At 41.4% G+C, this 20,391-nt stretch overlaps 1 protein-coding gene across 3 annotated transcripts in view; it reads left to right on the plus strand.

Annotated features, from left to right (window-relative positions):
* The first annotated feature begins 8,111 nt into the window (after positions 1-8,111).
* The window catches only part of npr3 (natriuretic peptide receptor 3), a 92,350-nt gene continuing 80,070 nt past the window's right edge, over positions 8,112-20,391 (plus strand). For all 3 annotated transcript variants that reach the window (XM_070868406.1, XM_070868407.1, XM_070868408.1), the window contains exon 1: positions 8,112-8,927. In XM_070868406.1, coding sequence (XP_070724507.1) covers positions 8,282-8,927 — 646 coding nt within the window. In that variant the 5' untranslated portion in view covers positions 8,112-8,281. The remainder of the gene's footprint in view (positions 8,928-20,391) is intronic.

Consider the following 20,391-nt stretch of genomic DNA (forward strand, 5'->3'; position numbering starts at 1 on the left):
GGAGCAGTCCTACGAGGAGGCCTTCGGACCTACCCGCTCCCCTCCGCACAGGGTGCCCAAAGATCAGGAGAGTGGGACTGAAGTGCAGCCAGAATTTCAGGAGCAGCCCCTTCAAATAATAAAACTCCTTGTGCATGAAACTCTTTTGAGTTTACCTGCAAAAACATAAACATTAAAACCATGCCACCCGACCTGGGTGACACAGCAGACATTTTCAAGGCCTTTTTTTTTTTTTTGGAGCGCTAAAATCAAATTTTTCCAGTGCCCCCTATAAAAGGGGAGGGGGACACTAAAAGCACGGCAATGAAAACAAATTAAACTTTAAAACGTAATCAAATTAAAATTTGGTTGCCGGGCGTGATGATGCACTCCAGTCCCTCCGGTGCCCACCTCTCGCGGAAGGCCGCGAGCGTACCGGTGGACACCGCGTGCTCCATCTCCAAGGACACCCTGGACCGGATGTAAGAGCGGAAGAGAGGCAGGCAGTCAGGTTGAACGACCCCCTCGACCGCCCGCTGCCTGGACCGGCTGATGGCACCCTTGGCCGTGCCCAGGAGCAGTCCTACGAGGAGGCCTTCGGACCTACCCGCTCCCCTCCGCACAGGGTGCCCAAAGATCAGGAGAGTGGGACTGAAGTGCAGCCAGAATTTCAGGAGCAGCCCCTTCAAATAATAAAACTCCTTGTGCATGAATCCTAAAAAGTTAGTTTGCAGGTGCAGCAGGTAATCAGGAAGGCGAATGGAATGTTGGCCTTCATTGCGAGAGGGATGGAGTACAAAAGCAGGGAGGTCCTGCTGCAACTGTACAGGGTATTGGTGAGGTCACACCTGGAGTACTGCGTGCAGTTTTGGTAACCTTACTTAGGGAAGGATATACTAGCTTTGGAGGGGGTACAGAGACGATTCACTCGGCTGATTCCGGAGATGAGGGGGTTACCTTATGATGATAGATTGAGTAGACTGGGTCTTTACTCGTTGGAGTTCAGAAGGATGAGGGGTGATCTTATTGAAACATTTAAAATAATGAAAGGGATAGACAAGATAGAGGCAGAGGTTGTTTCCACTGGTCAGGGAGACTAGAACTAGGGGGCACAGCCTCAAAATACGGGGGAGCCAATTTAAAACCGAGTTGAGAAGGAATTTCTTCTCCCAGAGGGTTGTAAATCTGTGGAATTCTCTGCCCAAGGAAGCAGTTGAGGCTAGCTCATTGAATGTATTCAAATCACAGATAGATAGATTTTTAACCAATAATGGAATTAAGGGTTACGGGGAGCGGGCTGGTAAGTGGAGCTGAGTCCACGGCCAGATCAACCATGATCTTTTTGAATGGCGGAGCAGGCTCGAGGGGCTAGATGGCTACTTCTGTTCCTAATTCTTATGTTCTTATGTTATGTTCTTATGTTCTTATGCCCGCTGTGTCCATTTGAAACTTAAAATAGCAATCGGGTTCCTAGAGCCGCCAATTTGCATATTGAGATGGGCCTACTGCCTGAATCAAGCAGGCACTTTAGGTACCTAGCTGTATGCCTCTTTCAAAATGGCACCATCTACATCGTCGCGGTTAATAGGTGTTAAGGCCACCAACCCCATTTTGCGGCCGCTATCACCCCTATTAACTCCTGGCAAAACAAGATAAAAACATCAACCCCATGAACTTGTCCAGCTCCATTTTAAAGGACTGCAGGGTATCTGTACTCATTGTCCATTGATTAAACCTACACAAAACATTCAGTATTCACTTACACAAAGCAATAGATTTTAATAGGAGAAAATTACGTGCACATTTAATTGGGCATTTCAGCTTTGAGTAGAAGCTTTCCACTGATCAAGATACACCATTAACTTGACCTGTTTTAGTATAAACGTGGTTAATGGTAATGTTCTGAATTCAGTCAGTTCATTGTTTAAGTGGAATCGTTGCTTAAACCAGAGGGTAAATACTGAAACGCTAAGCATTAAACGCATTGCAATTTGGTGCATGCATTATACTTTACAAATCATTGTAAGCATAGATGTGACCAAATTTACTGTGCAGCTGTAGAACTGGCTTTCATTTGTAAAAATTTGTGCTTGTTCAATTAGGGAAAAAATAATTTAAAAATTGCACTTAAGGAAATATATTAATCTGCTCTGCCCCTAGTTCAGTATCACACTTAATTTCTCTCGAGATGGAAATATAGAGACAAACAGGCAAACAGAAAGCCCTAGATTGCAAAATAAATATATTTATCATTTGAAAAAACACCTAAAGTCTGTTAGTTGGTCTACTTGACAGAGTTAGCCATTGACAGGATTAACGTTTTCTTTGGTACACATCTGCATTCACTTTGAAGATAATCTCAAACAGATGCACTTTCATCTTCTCCTTTCATTTACTTGGTTGCAAAGAAATCATGAACCTATAAACAGTGAATGGCTATTTAGCCTCAGTCAGTCAGATAGAAGATATCTGTCAATAACTGAACAGGCAAGTCTTAATTTCCAGGAGTAGGTGGGACTGCACGCATTGTAACATCTGTAGAATGAACCCCTGCCACATCAAGTGTTTCTGGATATTATACTATCACTTTTATTTTAAATCACCTTCTGTTGGGTTCATCGGTTACAGGAATCTTGCAACATTAACTGCCTCATATTAGAATTGAGACAGTATCACCCCACACATGTATGAATGACACCAAGATTATTAATCCAAAAATAAAAACCCATCTAAGTTCATCAGTTAATAGACACAGACAGTGTGTGTCCCTCTCCCCTAGAGGGCAGTCGGGACGTTTGCAAAGAAGTGAACTTCATCCACCACTGCAACACTTTCCTTTGGGTGAGGAATATTCAGGACTTTATTGTTGACAAAGTGACTCATAAAACTGGAATCCTTCTTTCATTTCTGAAAATTAAATGGCACACATACACGCACACAAGCTTCCATTTAGTTTGTTGTGTTAAGATTCCTCAGAGAGAGTGTATTCATGTTAAGAATTTTGATTCTACCCCCCTCCCCCATTTATTTATTGCATCTTTATGACTTGATACATTGAATGTTTCAAGAAATACAATTGTGTAAACACTTTGGATTACTCAATATAAGAATATAATAGGAGCAGGAGTAGACCATTCAGCCCTTCGAACCTGTTCTGCCATTTAGTAAGATGATGGCTCATAGCTGATCTTGTGCCTCAACTCCACCTTCCCTTACGATCTCCATATCCTTTATTATCTCATCAAATAAGGCCAAACAAAGTGGACAACTTCTAAAGGCAATCTAAAACATTGGGAATTTGAAGGTGCATTCACGCCAATGTCATTTGGCTTTATACCGATGCTGCAATCTAAACACAGCCTGAATCCAGCATCAGGGCTTGACCCCACATTAGATGTATATTGAGTGAGATCCCTTAAGGGTGGCATGGAGGGGTGCATTGTTTTAATCAGCTTCCCTTCAGAGTCAATTTGTGCCTTGGCAACTAATCTACATTCCAAATATAGCATTGGTGTGATGACACTAAACTTCTGAAGTGTGAATGCACTCTTAGGGTGTCTAACTGTAGTGTCAGTTGGAAACAGATTCTGCTTTGCACCCATGTTAAAGTTGTAGTGTGAATCCATAGATGGGGCCTTACACTGTATGGATGTACAAAAATGACAGGCAGAAAAAAGCCAGCTGGTCCATCAAGCTTGCCCCACACTCATTATAACTGGACAATCATGACTAGGTACCACCCCCACCCACCCCCGCAACTGCTCTTCTCGCCATGTAATCAACTGGGAGAGGCAAAAAAATCCACCAAGGTCAATAAGGAAAAAAACTGCTGGAAAATTCCTCTCCGACCCCCTCCAGGAATCGAAAACAGTCCAGGAGATCACATTGACCATATGTACATTAATTGTTTACCCACTTACCTTTTATATGATGCAATATCTGCCCCAGCCAAGAGGTATAAATACAGTGTGATGTTAATCCAAATGATAGAATACCGGGGACTATCTGGACATTTTTTAAACTTACCTGCAATTAATATAAATGTTTAGATAATGTGGCTACTGCTGCCTACACGATCTAAACTGACCAGGCCAACATTCCCAGCATTGAAGCACTGACCACACTTGACCAGCTCCGCTGGGAAGGTTGCATTGTTCGCATGCCAGACACGAGACTCCCAAAGCAAGCGCTCTACTCGGAACTCCTTCACGGCAAACGAGCTAAAGGTGGGCAGAGGAAACGTTACAGGGACACCCTGAAAGCCTCCCTGAAAAAGTGCAACATCCCCGGCGACACCTGGGAGTCCCTGGCCAAAGACCGCCCGAAGTGGAGGAAGTGCATCTGGGAGGGCGCTGAGCACATCGAGTCTCATCACCGAGAGCATGCAGAAATTAAGCGCAGGCAGCAGAAAGAGCATGCGAACCTGTCCCACCCACCCTTTCCCTCAACGACAATCTGTCCCACCTGTGACAGAGACTGTGGTTCTCGTATTGGACTGTTCAGCCACCGAAGAACTCATTTTAAGAGTGGAAGCAAATCTTCCTTGATTCCGAGGGACTGCCTATGATGATGACTAAACAACTGACATTTAATTGCTGGGAGGCACTGAAACCTGAACTGCAGCTGTGGATCTCAGGTTCTTGAAATCTCCAGTCATATTAACGTTCCTTGTTGATCTTGTCTAAATGTATCGATTCAGTAAAAATATATCCATGATGATCGATAAGAAATAGTGGACTATATTTTCCTCTAGATGCTAAATATGATCACAGAATCATGTAATGTTACGACATGGAAACAGGCTATTTGTTCCATCGAGTGTCAGTATTTCTCCACCTAGTCGAATCCCAGTTTCTTGCTCACTCCTCCACTCTTTAATATTACTCTACTTCAAGCAACTATCTCATTCTATTTTAAGATGAATTTATGGACTCTGCTTCATGGCAGATAATTCCACATTCTAACTATACTTTGTGTTAAGGAATTTTCCTAACTTTTAATTCCTTTTGTGATTATCTTAAATTTGTGACCTCTCATTATCATTTCGCTATTTATCTTTTCATAATCTTGAAGACCTTAATCAGAATGCTCCCTAACCTTTTTAGTTCTAATGACAAAGCCCTAACTTTTGAAGTCCCTCTTCGTACCGGTATCATCCCAGTGAATCTAACACAAGTCATGAACAAATTCAACATTACCTCTTTCTTTTTGCACTCCAAGCCTCTGGATACAAACTCAAGGAATCCATTTGCCTTTTTATGTCCTTATCTACTTGTGCCGCCATTTTATTGACCTCTGCGTCTGCGCAACTAGGTCCCTCTGCCCCTCTACTCCATTTAAAATCTTATTGTTTAGGAAAATGAATGAGTAGAAAGGAAAGCAAGACTTGTAATAAGTGAAAAAGAACCAAACATTTTTTAATTTGTTCTTGGAATGTGGACAGGCAAGACGTATTTATTGCTCATCTCCAAGGGTACTAAGAGTCAACCAAATCTAGCAGCATACATGGTCATTTGTTCTGGTGCTAGCGCACAAATGACCAGATTTATGGAATTCAATTTCACAACTTGCCATGGTGGGATTTGAACTCACAACCTCTGGGTTGCTAGGCTACTGTACCCAATTCTATTGCTAATCTGCGCCTTGCTCTTACTGTAAAAGAGGTAAAAGGCATTCATTAGAAATTCTTGTTAACTGCTTATTAAGGCCTTGTTTAAAAAAATCATGCAGCTTTGTCAAAGGAGGAAAGAAAACAGAAATTGAGGTGGGAATTCACAGCCCATTCTTAGCCATAAGGAAGAAGCCCAAGGTTTGGATACCTATTACTTGATAATAGTAAAGTTAGTAGTAGATTGAAAGAAAATGCTGCAACATCTTATGTATTAACCCGATCCTGGAGACAGCCCTAATTTGACAATTTATATTCACCTCTCCATACTAAGAGTGCCTGAATTGGCAGCTACATGTTCGTTTATATGGATGTGTTAGTTGCCAGCAGGGATCAAGTTGAGTCAGTGCTGGCAGCTGCATTCACTCCTGTTGGGTCAGAGCTGTCAGTGGATAGTTTAGGTTGGGGCATCACACATTTTCGATAAGCTATATAACAAGATCTCTATGTCTGTAAAAAAGGATTCCTAAATTTTTCAAAAGCAAAAACTGCAGATGCTGGAAACTGAAATAAAAACAGAAAATGCTGGAAGCACACAAGTCAGGCAGCATCTGTGAAGAGTTAATGTTTCAGGTCGATGATCAACAGTTCTGATGAAAGATTATCAACCTGCAATGTTAATTCTGTTTCTCGCTCCACAGATGAAGCCTGAACCTGCTGAGTTTTTCCAGCATTTTCTGTTTTTAGTTCCTGAATTTCATTGGGCAATTACAATACCTTGTGCAGTCCACAGCTGGATGAACAAAACAGTTACAAGTTGTGTATTTGGAAGAATGAGAAATGAGCATTATTATAGGTGTGCCAGTTTCATGACATTCCCATTTCACAATGCACGATGGATGAAACTGGTTGAAGTAAATTTGAGAGTATCTGCCCTTTTATATGGTGGCCATTAGATGTAATTAAACATTGAGTAAAAGAGAAAAATGTGTCCAAACTATTACAACAATTTTGCATAAAGAAGTTTTGCTTAGTTTAAGATTAACAATATCTACAAATGTAAAATTATCTTATTTTTTATTTGTAGATATTGTTAATCTTAATAATTTCGTCGGAGCCTAATGCAGAATGTCCTTATGTTTCAGGTTATCAGTCCAGATGTTCCCCTATTTTTTTGCTCAAAAGATTTTGCGCGCTTTCAACCAGTGTGCGAATTTAAATGTTCTGTATGCTTACAACACAAAAACAGGCCATTCGGCCCAACCAGTCAGTATGGGCATTTAAGCTTCCTGTGAGTAATTGACGGTTCCCTTATCCCTTTATCCTATTTTCTTTCAACCACATATCCAATCTAATCTTGAATGTTTACATAGAGGTTGAATTTCCCTCTTGTCTCCCGAACTTTGAAGAGCCACAGAACCCCATCCCCCCGACACACACCTCAAATAAAACAAGGTAAACACAATTTGTGCACTTTTTTCCGGACGTCTTCCGCTGTTGAGAGAACCCCACAGAAATGCATCCCCATACTTTCTGCCTCAATCACTATCAGTAGGAGAGCGCCAAAGTATCACAACTTGAATGCTCAGGACCGAACATAAAATCTACTTTTAGTTTTCCGACAACAACAACTTGCCTATATAGTGCCTTTAACGTAGCAATGCGGACACAACGTATCCGATTGAGAAAGTCTACTTCGAACGCTTGTATATTGCGCTAAAAACATTGCAATATTAGTGCAAGCCACCTTACTATGACAATCTGCGGTGCGCTTTCCCTTAGCAATGGCGCTCTGATACAGTCATGTAAACCTTTGTTTGGGTGAAAACACGTGTTTCTTGTCGCAGTCGTGCAAAAAATGGTTAAGAATGTGTTTCACCTTTGACAATGGCATGCTTTAAACTCAACACACTTGAAAATATTAACCCTTTGGAACACGAATAGCAGCAAATACAAGATCTCGGCTGGTGAAGTAGCAGATCCCATCTGTTTGCGGGAGCTGGGATGTGAAGCAAGGAAATCAAAGTCGCCTGAGGGAAAGCTTGCATTGAGTTGTGGTGACTGACATCCTGTGCCACACACATCGACAGATGGCGTTCTTCTGACACTATCCATACTACAGGACTGTCGGTAACACTGGGCTGGATAAAACGAGAAATCTGAAACCGATTATAATAAAATATTCAGAATTCTTGAAATTTTACTGAAGAAGTTTGCATTAATGAAGCAATGCTTTTTTTTCTCTGAAACAAAAGTGATACAAACTTTTAATTGCGCTGGGAGAAATGCAACATTGCCCCCTCCCCCCTTAGAAATTAAATAGCACAGATTTTAATTGTAGGAGATTGTCCTGCAACTGTCCACGGGTGACAAATGAAGATGCGGTGAAAAAGATATTGAACAGGGAGATGAATCGGGACTGACGTAAGGAACCAATTGGAATATCAAGCCCTCCTCCCTGTGGCTCCCTGTGGTACAGTCTTGGCGAACACACTATTTAAACGGCGGCTTTACAATACTCAACACGAAAAGCAATCAGCCTTTCCACAGTGAGCAGTCGCGTTCAGAGACCAGACCACAACCATCTCCTCTCAACTTTTGCAAAGTTAAACTTTTTTTTTCGCTTTTCTTTTCTCTCCCCATTCCGCCTTCGAGAAAGCATCCCCCCACCCCAAAACAAAACTGCTTCCAAAGATGCGATCTGTGTCAAGCGGTCGCGTCTTCTTGTACTCCACCGTGGTTTTCGTCGCTCTTGGTAGCACGGTCGACATCGACGTGCTGGTGCTGTTGCCGGTGGAGAGTTCCTACCTGTTCTCCATGAACAGGATCAAACCTGCCATCGACTACGCCATCCAGAACCTTGAGCCCAGGCTCAACTTCAGTGCGCGCTACTTGGACTCTGACTGTGGCAACAAGGCTCTGTTTCACCTGGTGGACATCAGTATGCAGCAGAAACCCGATGTGATCGTGGGTCCCGTCTGCGACTATGCGGCTGCCCCGGTCGCCAGGCTGGCGTCCCACTGGAACATCCCCATGGTTTCAGCCGGACCCTTGGCCTCGGGTTTCGTCCACAAAGTCCCCGAGTACTCCTCCCTCACGCGGGTCTCCCCGTCTTACACCAAGATGGGCGAGATGTTCGTGGCCATGTTCCAGCGCTACAGGTGGAAGAGAATGGCCGTGGTGTATGCCGACGACTATGAGGAGAGGACTTGCTTCTTCACGGTCGAGGGGGTCCACTTGGCCTTCGGTGGTAAAGATTATTACCAGCATTCAATTGTTATCTACGACGATGAGGACCAATACGACCACATCATGCAGGATATCCAGGACAATGCCAGGGGTGAGTGCACTTTTTAACAACTTTGCAAAACCAATGCATTTTTTTCATGCTTGCCACTGCGCCCTTACAAGAGATAGATTACTTTTGGTAAAAGTGGACTTTCTGGAAATAGGGTAAAATCCAACTGCAGATACTTATATAAACCGTACGTAGCATGCATACAGATAAGCACGAAGATGTGTAGAGAAAGGTGAAACCCGATCAGGCCGTTACCCAGTTGCGCCTATAAACAACTGAAGGTATAAAATGAAAGGGCAGATTAGGTAAAAGGATACGGATAAGTAGACGGCATGAAATAGGGATTGACACACACACGGATCTGACAGGTGGACGAAAGAACCATCGCAGTAAGCAGGCGCAAATTACAGGGAATTTATGAAAAGCCTGGCTGATAAGGAAAAGTGGTTCGCCTACCTTCTGTTCGAGGCCCGGGTGTAACATTACAGGGGCCAGATTAGATCACAGGGAGAGGATGCTGCAAGATTCAATGCCAGTTGGGTTGCGTATCAGCTCAACAAATAGATACTCTGCAAAGTAAATAATGTTTTGACTCGTTTCTTTAATGTAGTGAAGATCTGTGATGCCATAAAAGAGCGTGGGAGAAGTAATAGGACTTTGATGAAACTGCCTGCTTCAAGCGGACCTGCGTGCATTTCGTTTTAAATCCACACACGTTACTGTTGCCAATGACAGACAAGTTTGATATTTTGGGCTACATTTTATTCCAGATAAACGTTACGCATTAATATTTATTTATCCAATGATTTCAGCTGTGTTTAGTTTGAAACCTGCAGTTTGTGCAGCTAGGGATTGAAATAGTAATCCGCGCCAAAAAAGCACCTTAAAAAACTTACCATCCAACCTGTTAAAAGCATTCGGTTCTAGACCGCAGTATATACAGTATTGCTACTGCAAAGCGCGCAAGGTAACACTAGGCGCTACTATCACGTCACAAATCAAAACTGATAGCGCATTTAACCAGACCAGTAGACAGAAACAATGTGTATAGTGCGATCCATATTCAGAAGTTCATTGATTCTAAGGCAATTCACTAGTTGTGTGGCCAAACCTGCAGGACCCTATGACGTGACCAGAAGTGTTTGCAAAAACTCTTGTAGTTGGGTGCACAAACAGATTGGGTAAACAGGGATCTACTTCACTGCAGTGACACTGACTTCGCCGAGCATTCTATCTGATTTTTAAAAGAAATAGACGTTTAATGTTGCTTCTTATTTCTACATCGTGTAATATTCACGGATGTGGCTACTCCGGATCGACAATACAGTCATAATTGGAAAAACAAAAAAAATCGTCGAAGCAAGGCGAGAAATGCAAGGTTGAAAAGTATGATTCAAAACACCAGTTTGGAAAAGAATAATGAGCACATGGCAGGGAAGTGTCCAGAACGTGTGTGTAGGCCAGAGAGAATGTGTGCTTGGGTAATTCAATAGTGTGTGTCAGGGTATTTACTGTAACAAGGCTACACTTTCAACTTCAATGATAAAATTAAAATGTAAGTCTTTTTCACCACCATCGTTGAATAATAGCAACTGAACATCAGCATAGCTATTACACTGTAAAATACTGAGGGACCTCTACCTGCTTTAGGCGACCTAAATATTCATCCCTATTACCCAATGCTTCATCATTGCTCTCTCTCCAGTGAACTCTGCATTAAATTGCACAATTCACAGTCTCTTCAACCTCCTTTACTGGTATTGTCCAATTGTCTAAACATGCATTAACATTGGGACTGTGCATTATCCAACCTCAAAATCCAGTGCAATCTTGAACATTTATATTTACCTAAAGTAGCTCAAACCAAGACAAAGATGAAATCATGACTTTTTCTTTATTAAATATTTTGAACTATTATATTCCAAATATTAATTTCTCAAGTATAAAGTATCTCCAGGCTGGTCTCCCACCTTGCACTCTCCGTAAACTTGAGGTCCGCGATAACGCTGCTGCCCATATCCTAACTCGCACAAATCCCATTCACCCATCACCCTGTGCTCGCTAACCTACACTGGCTCCTGGTCCAGCAACGCTTCAATTTTAAAATTCTCATCCTTGTTTTCAAATGTCTCATGGCTTTGCCCCTCCCTATTTCTGTAACCTCCTCCAGCCCCACCACGCACCTAGATTTCTGCGTTCCTCCAATTCTCGCCTCTTCTGCACCCCCACTTTTAATTGCCCCACCATTGGTGGCTGTGCCTTCTGCTGCTTAGAAGATGCTCCTTAAAACCTACCTCATTTGGTCATCTGTCCTAATATCTCGTTATGTCGCTCGGTGTCAAATTTTGTTTGCGAGTTGCTCCTGTGAAGCACCTTGCGGCATTTTCTATTTTAGAGAAGCTATATTAATGCATTGTTGTTGTTCTTGTTGTTATTTTGTACTTCTTTCCATCTTCTGATGGAAATTTCTCCTTGACATCCAAATAAAATCCTGAAGATCTATCCACAGCCCCTATCTTCACTATTCAGCCATGGATAGTTGTTTTCTACAGATGACATTTTCTTGGTTCCAGAAGCACAGGGAATTCATGTTCCATAAAGTATTTGATTATCTTTAACTGTACCTTGTGCATGATTGAACTTAGCCTCCTCCTGGGTTCCCCACCATCAAAGATGCCAGACTCCACATGATATCAACAAACAGCTGAATGCACTAGATACAGCAAAGGCTATGGATCCCCATAACATCCCCGCTGTCATGCTGAAGACTTGTGCTCCAGAACTAGCCGCACCTCTAGCCAAGCTGTTCCAGTACAGCTACAACACTGGCATCTATCTGATAATGTGGAAAACTGCCAAGTATGTCCTGTCCATGAAAAGCAGGACAAATCCAGTCTGGCCAATTACCACCCCATCAGTGTACTCTCAATCATCAGCAAAGTAATGAAAGGTGTCGTTGACAGTGATATCAAGCAGCACTTACTCACTTACCTGCTTAGCAATGCTCAGTTTATGTTCTGCAGGATCACTCCGCTCCAGACCTCACTACAGCTTCGGTCCTAACATGGACAAAAAAGCTGAATTTTAGAGATGGAATATAATATTGGAAAGTGTGAGGTCATGCAGTTTGGCAGAAAAAAAATCAAAGAGCAAGTTATTATTTAAATGGAGAAAGATTGCAAAGTACAGCAGGACCTGGGGGTACTTGTGCATGAAACACAAAAGGTTAGTTAGTATGCAGGTACAGCAAGTGATCAGGAAGGCCAATGGGATGCTGGCATTTACTGCAAAGGGGATGGAGTATAAAAGCAAGGAATACAGCGTACAGTTACGAAAATATTACATATATTACTTGCTTTGGAGGCAGTTTAGAGAAGGTTCACTAGGTTGATTCCGGGGATGAGGGGGTTGACTTATGAGGAAAGGTTGAGTAGGTTGGGCCTCTACTCATTGGAATTCAGAAGAATGAGAGATGATCTTATCAAAATGTATAAGATTATGAGGGGGCTTGACAAGGTGGATGTAGAGAGGATATTTCCATTGATAGGGGAGACTAGAACTAGGAGGCATAATCTTAGAATAAGGGGCTGCCCATTTAAAACTGAGATGAGGAGGAATTTCTTCTCTCAGCGGGTTGTAAATATGTGGATTTCTCTGCCTTAGAGTGCTGTGGAAGCCGGTACATTGAATTAATTTAAGACAGAGATAGACAGTTTCTTAAACTGATAAGGGAATAAGGGATTATGGAGAGTGTGCAGGTAAGTGGACCTGAGTCCATGATCGGATCAGTCATGATCGTATTAAATGGCGGAGCAGGCTCGAGGAGCCGTGTAGCCTACTCCTGCTCCTATTTCTTATGTTCTTATACTCTTATGATAAATAATCCTTTTATTTAATTTTCTTGTTCTCCTCCACCTACTTTGCATCCTTCTCAGTATACACTCAGAGTACACCTCCCATGGTACAGAAGGATTTTCTTGGCTGAAGTTTCTGAAAGAAGTGGCATGCTTAGGCCCAGGTTAAGTCTATTGAAACAGATCTGACATTGTGCTTTAGAAGCTGATGGAGCTGTATATATTACCCAACATTATTAGTCTAACAAATGTCATTTAGGTAAAGGTCCAGCTGAAGGTTCTTATTGAAATACAATGGACATTCTTTAAAAGCGCTCTTTAAAAAATCTTAAGCATTCTGTTGGTCCATTTTACAATTCATGAAATTGTGTTGTTTTCTGTTGGAATGAATTTATGAAGTGCAAATAACGGAATACCCTCTGTGCCTGTTCACATTCTTGAAACTATGGTTTATGTTTGATTCATAAGCAGCAGAAAGGAATGATCACCCCATATATGTGAGGTTATCCACTTTGGTGGTAAAAACAGGGAGACAGACTATTATCTGAATGGTGACAGATTAGGAAAAGGGGAGGTGCAACGAGACCTGGGTGTCATGGTACATCAGTCATTGAAGGTTGGCATGCAGGTACAGCAGGCGGTTAAGAAAGCAAATGGCATGTTGGCCTTCATAGCGAGGGGATTTGAGTACAGGGGCAGAGAGGTGTTACTACAGTTGTACAGGTCCTTGGTGAGGCCACACCTGGAGTATTGTGTACAGTTTTGGTCTCCTAACTTGAGGAAGGACATTCTTGCTATTGAGGGAGTGCAGCAAAGGTTCACCAGACTGATTCCCAGGATGGCGGGACTGACATATCAAGAAAGACTGGATCAACTGGGCTTGTATTCACTGGAGTTCAGAAGAATGAGAGGGGATCTCATAGAAACGTTTAAAATTCTGACGGGTTTAGACAGGTTAGATGCAGGAAGAATGTTCCCAATGTTGGGGAAGTCCAGAACCTGGGGTTACAGTCTAAGGATAAGGGGTAAGCCATTTAGGACCGAGATGAGGAGAAACTTCTTCACCCAGAGAGTGGTGAAGCTGTGGAATTCTCTACCACAGAAAGTTGTTGAGGCCAATTCACTAAATATATTCAAAAAGGAGTTAGATGTAGTCCTTACCACTAGGGGGATCAAGGGATATGGCGAGAAAGCAGGAATTGGGTACTGAAGTTGCATGTTTAGCCATGAACTCATTGAATGGCAGTGCAGGCTCGAAAGGCCGAATCGCCTACTCCTGCACCTATTTTCTATGTTTCTATATGTCTGTGGATTTTGGAGTGTAGTTGAGATTAGAAAACTACACAATTCTTAAACAACCAGAGGTAAGGATGATTAATCCCCAAAAGCTGTAGATTACCAATTAAACTCCCAAGACCACAATCATCTACACAATTGTCTTCCATTTCAAAATATACAGATCACATATAATCACAGGCACATATGACAATCACATATAATCCATGCAACGCTAAACTTCAGCTCCCATTATGGCCCTAAAGTAGGATCCCAATTGCATAATCACTTTCATAAAGCGTAATATATTAAGAACACAGGAAGATCCAGAGCTAGAAAAGGACAGTCCTCTAAACAAACCCGCATCAGCCAGACTCCATGTACAATTATTCTATCATGGACCTCCCTTCCAAAAACCACCTGTTCATCCCTACTTTAGAGAGCATTACTTTACTTCCTCCACACTGGAAAAAAATAAGCACTGTTGTTCAGTAGCTCTATTATCCTCAATCCTGCTTCGCAGGTATTTATCCAGCTCTTTTTTAGAAAGTGCTGAAGTGACTCTGGGAATTGGCTCCAATTATTGACTGTCTCGCAGGATTGTTTTCTAATCTCAAGCTTTGATTGACACTTGTGAATATTGTACTGGTGTCCTCTAGTTCCACACTCATCGTCAAAGATAAATAGCTTGTTTATTTCCACCTTATCTATACATTTCATTATTTTAAAGATTTGTATCATTAATTTCTCCAGAAAAAGTAGATTTAGCTTCTTGCATCTTTCTTTATATTTTAGCCTCATCATTTCTGGAAGTGACCAAAGCTATACACTATGCTCCAGAAATGGCCTCATCATTATTCTGCAATGCTCGTGTAATTTGTTCTCACTTCTAGTCAATGCCTCTCCGATGCACCCCAATACCTTCCTTCCGGCTTAGTAACTTCCTCACAGTGACCAAATGCTTTGTGAGTTTGATCACTGGTTCGTCCCAAATCGTTTTTCCTTTTCAGCCTCTGCCAAAAAAGATATAAAATAAGACTCTTTCATGCTTGCTGATCTTGGTTAATCAATTTTTTAAAAATTAGAAAAACTTTACGGCAATAATGTGAACAGGGGCAAGATATGAACAAAAGAGGGTGAGTTTGATAGCAGGGTGAATCTATTCATTAAGTTGTTTATGTAGGCAAATAGCATTGTTAAGGATAAACATGTTCTAATTGTCACCTCAATACTCTTCATGACACACACCTGTGGACTTTTGCTGTAATAGAGTGCTCAACTGTGAGGAACATGCTCGAGTAAGAGTTTCATCAGAAGCTGTCAACAGAAATGTAATTAATATGGGAGGTGGGTAGTTAGAAGAGCTGGATGCATTAACAGAGCTACCTTAGCAAAAATTAATCAGCGTGGGTGCAAAAAGAAATCTGCTGCTATAAAGAAACAGAAATAAGTGACAGTGCATGAATTAAGTTGTGTGCATTAAAATAAATAATTGCAGAGCTGTTGGGATGAAATACAATCAGGACAGATTCATTACTGGAGGAGTTGGAAGGAAGATAAATCAGCACTATAAATGACAGACTATATTTGAAGCATCATAATCACATATATAGCACTAACAATATAGTGCTAATTCTGGTTTGGCCATAGTTTTCCCAATCATCTTAATAAAGGTAAAAGGTCAAAATAAATGTTTGGAATTCATCCATCAGGACAGGTCTATGGCCAAGAAAGCATTATATCAGTGAGTATTATCGGAAAGCACTACATGTAATAGTGTTATTACATAGAATTACATAGAATATATAGTGCAGAAACAGGCCATCCAGCCCAACTAGTCTGTGCCGGTGTTGAAACTCCACACAAGTCACCTCCCATTCCATCTACCTCAAATCAGCCTTTCAGCACCTTTATTCTCATGCACTCATTTAGTTTCCTTTTGAAAGCATCGAAGTTACTTGTTTCAACCACTTCCTATGGTAGCGAATTCCATAATTTAACCATTCTCTGAGTAAAGAAATGTCTCCTTATTTCTCTATTGGATTTACTAGCAACTATCTTGTATTTATGGCCACTAATTTTTGACTCTCCCAGAAGTGGAAACATTCTTTCCACATCTACGCTGTCCAACCCATTCAGAATTTTATCGACCTCTATCAGTAAGAGTTTATATAGGTACATAAAAAGGAAAAGAGTGGCTAAAGTAAATGTTGGTTCCCTAAAGGATGATACTGGGGAATTAATAATGGAGAACAGGGAAATGGCAGAGATGTTGAACAAATATTTTGAATCTGTCTTCAAGGTAGAAGAGGGAGGGAGGAACTTAATATAATCACTATCGATAATTGTGATATATTCACAAAGCACAGCACACACAGCTTCCTAACATGGCAGGCAGCTCTCGGAAGTCTCCGGAAATCTGCGGTTCTGTTTATTATTAACCCTGCACTTGCAGTACACAATACGTCCACATCCACAGTGTGGAGCTACAAACATTACAAGCTTGCAGACATTACACTGCTCCCTCCTTAATGAAGAAGCCATCATAACAAACATGATAGATAACTTTCATGTTGATACATAACACAGGATATAAACTTTTTTTTCATATTTACAAATTTAACTTTACCACTTGTTTTGTGTTTCGAAGAGGATACCTTCGCTCTCGAACAGAACCTTCCAAACATGGTGTCGAATTTAAACTCATTCGAGGCTCATCCTGAGGAACGTTTTCCTCCACGAAATTTTGTTGATTTTCATTTGAATTCACTCCAACTTCAGTCTCTTTATTTTCCTGACTCGGACTCAGACTTTCATTCCGATTCTCGCCTGGATTTGTTTCCAGTACATTGAATTTAGGATTTGCTACTGGTATATCAAAATTATTTGATGAGTCAGAAATAATTGAATCATTCCCACCTTCAACTCCTTCCATGTCTGTAGGTAAAATATGATCAATATGAACAAACCTAACCTGTCCATTATCAAACATCTTTACCAAATATGTGCGAGGACCACATATCTTCACCACTCTTCCTGGTAACCTATGGTGATGGTTCTTCACTCTCATCTTCTGGTTTAATTTCACACTTCTCTCTTGTACTCTATCTCTATCCTGATTCTCTTTCTGTCTTAATTGTGTCTCTTCTACGGACTGTGCCAAATTTGGCTTTAACAACGAGAATCTGGTTCGAGGCTGTCGTTTGAGAAATAACTCTGCTGATGTTCTACCAGTAGTTGTATGAGGAGTATTTCAACATGTAATCAAAAAATTAGCCAATTTGTGATCCAATGACAACTGTCGTTTCCTTGGATTTGGATCTGACATTTGTTTTATGTGGGCACATTTTACAATTTGTACAATGCATTCTGCTGCACCATTCGAAGCAGGATGGTATAGTGGAACCTTGGCATGTTTCACACCATTTTTGCTCGTGAATTGTGCAAATTCTGCTGAATGAAATTGTGGTCCATTATCCAAAACAATTTCTTCAGGGAGGCCAAATGAAGAAAATAATTTTCGTAAAATGTCCAATGTTTAATTGTTGTTATTTTCCACATTGGAAACACCTCAACCCACTTCCAATGGCTATCAATCACAATGAACAATTGTTGTCCTTCTAACTCAGCAAAATCAATATGTAGCCTTTGCAACACCCTGGGAGGCCATTTCCATGGCCGTACTGGTGGTGGTTGCTTGCTTACCGATTGACATGTCATACACTGACTCACGATGTACTCTATATCTTTGTCAAGACCTGGACACCATAAATAACTGCGTGCAAAACTCTTGGTCAAGCACATTCCCAGGTGCTGGTCATGGAGGTCTCCTAATAATTTGGACCTGAATTTATTTGGTATAACCACTCTTGCACCCCACATGATACAATCTTTATCGACTGATAATTCATTCCTACGAATGAAGAATGGATGTGTATCTTTGTCTGTTACATGGTTTGGCCATCCATTTGCAATATACTCATACACCTTTGACATCACTGGGTCACATTTGATTGCTCTACCAATCTCTTCAGCTGTGACTGGCAGTTCATCAATGTATGAAAAATAAAACATTTCTTCCCTATCGGGTGTAATTTGTGATGTGAAGGCAATCTAGACATTACATCAGCATTACTGTGATCAGCTGATCGTCTGTATTCAATATCATATGTATATGCTGACAAAATCAAAGCCCATCTCTGCATTCAGGCTGCAGCTAATGTTGGAACTGGGGACTTTGGATGGAGGATTGCTGTTCGGGGCTTATGGTCTGTAACGATAGTAAACTTACGACCGTACAAATATTTGTGAAACTTCTTGACCCCAAAAATTAATGCCAAAGCTTCCCTTTCAATTTGCGCACAATTACTCTCACTGGCACTGAGAGTGCGTGAAGCAAAAGCAATTGGTCTCTCCTCCCCACTACTTAATACATGAGAGATTACTGCCCGAACTCCATACGGAGAGGCATCACATGCTAGCTTAATCTCCTTAGATACGTCATAGTGAACTAACATGGTGCTCTCTACCAATTTGCTTTTACACTTCTTGAATGCTGTATCGCATTCTTTTGACCACTTCCAATGGACCTGTTTTTTCAATGGTTCATTCAGTGGATATAATACTGTAGCTAAATTTTGTAGGAACTTCCCATAATAGTTCAAAAGACCCAAGAATGAACGAAGTTCAGTGACATTCCTGGGAATGGGTGCATTTCTAATTTCATCCAATTTTTCCATGGTTGGATGTAAACCATCTTTGTCTACTCTGTACCCCAAGTACTCCACTGAGTTTTTAAATAACTCACACTTACGAGCAGGCACTCATATTCTGTGCTTCTCTAGCTGTTTGAGGACTTCATTCAACATGTTATTATTAATTTGCCTATTTGGTGCTGAAATTAGTATGTTATCCAAATAACATACTACCCCTTCAATACCTTGCAAAATGTGGTTCATCACCCCTTGGAATATGGCAGGGGCAGAAGACACTCCAAACGGTAGCCTATTAAATTGATATAGGCCTAGATGAGTATTTATAGTCAAACATGACTTGGACTCCTCATCTAGTTCAAGCTGTAAGTAGGCATTCGTAAGATCCAGTTTTGAGAAGATCTGACCACCTGTCTGTGTTGTGAACAAATCTTCTATATTCGGCAATGTGTTGGGGACATTACCCTCTAGAACCTGGTTTACGGTTACTTTATAGTCACCACACAATCTTACCTTACCATCGGACTTAGGTATAACAACAATGGGTGTAGCCCAATTTCATCGATCTATCTTACAAATAATGTTCTCAGTCTCTAGTCTTTTGAGTTCTTGCTCAACTTTCTCCTTGAGTGCATATGGTACGGAACATGGCTTGTAGTAAACCGATCTACCGTCCTTCTGTACCCTGACACTCACCTTGAAGCCTTGGATCAGACTGCCCGTTTCGCAGAACACCTTTGGATACTGCTTGATAACCTTATCCGTTGATGAAAATCTCGGCTTCCACACAGAAAACCTTAATCCAATCCAGCTTCAGTGAGCTCAACCAATTTCTTCCTAGTAAGGCCGGCTTGTCTCCTTTCACTACTATTAGAGGCAAGTTCTGAAATTGATCTTTATATTTTACCGGTGTGGTGATACGACCTACCACAGGAATTTTCTCTCCCAAGTAGCCTCGCAGCTCTATTTTGGATTTCTCCAGTTGGAAATCACGCAATTTGTCGCAATATAGTGACTCCGGTACTACACTCACTGATGCACCCGTGTCAATTTCCATTGGTATCCTGAATCCCGCAATATCTATGTGGATTTTGATGCTTTCCGAATTGCTGTACATTAACCTCGTGCTCCTGATGACGTGTAACTCTAACATCTCCTCATCCTGTTGTTGTTCTTCCATGCTATGTAGTCTCTTTGGATTTCTACTCATAGCTTTGAACGCTGGACTCTTAGCTTTGAAAACTGGTTTACGCTTCAGTTGGCATGCCTTCGCAAGATGCCCAGTCTTCCTGCAGAAGAAACACTCTGTCTTCACGTATGGACAACTTTGAGCAATGTGTTGTCCCAGGCACCTATAGCACGACTTCGACGCTCTGTTAGAACTTCCAGTTTTTGAGACTTTCGGCCATAACCGTCTTTTACTTTGAACCTGCAGGTGATTTACCTTGGTTGACTGATGACCGTAATCATTATTTAATTCTTGGGAATATTGTTCGGTCATGCTCATCGACCTCGTTGTCTGACAAGCAATCTCAAAAGTCAAGTCATCCGTCGTCAATAACTTCCTTCTGATCGCATCATTTTTCACCCCACAAACAAAACGATCCCGTAATGCTTGGTTTTGAAAGTTTCCAAAATTACATTGCATCGACAGCTTTTTTAATG

This window comes from Pristiophorus japonicus, chromosome 2 (assembly GCF_044704955.1).
Source record: "Pristiophorus japonicus isolate sPriJap1 chromosome 2, sPriJap1.hap1, whole genome shotgun sequence".
NCBI lineage: Eukaryota > Metazoa > Chordata > Chondrichthyes > Pristiophoridae > Pristiophorus > Pristiophorus japonicus.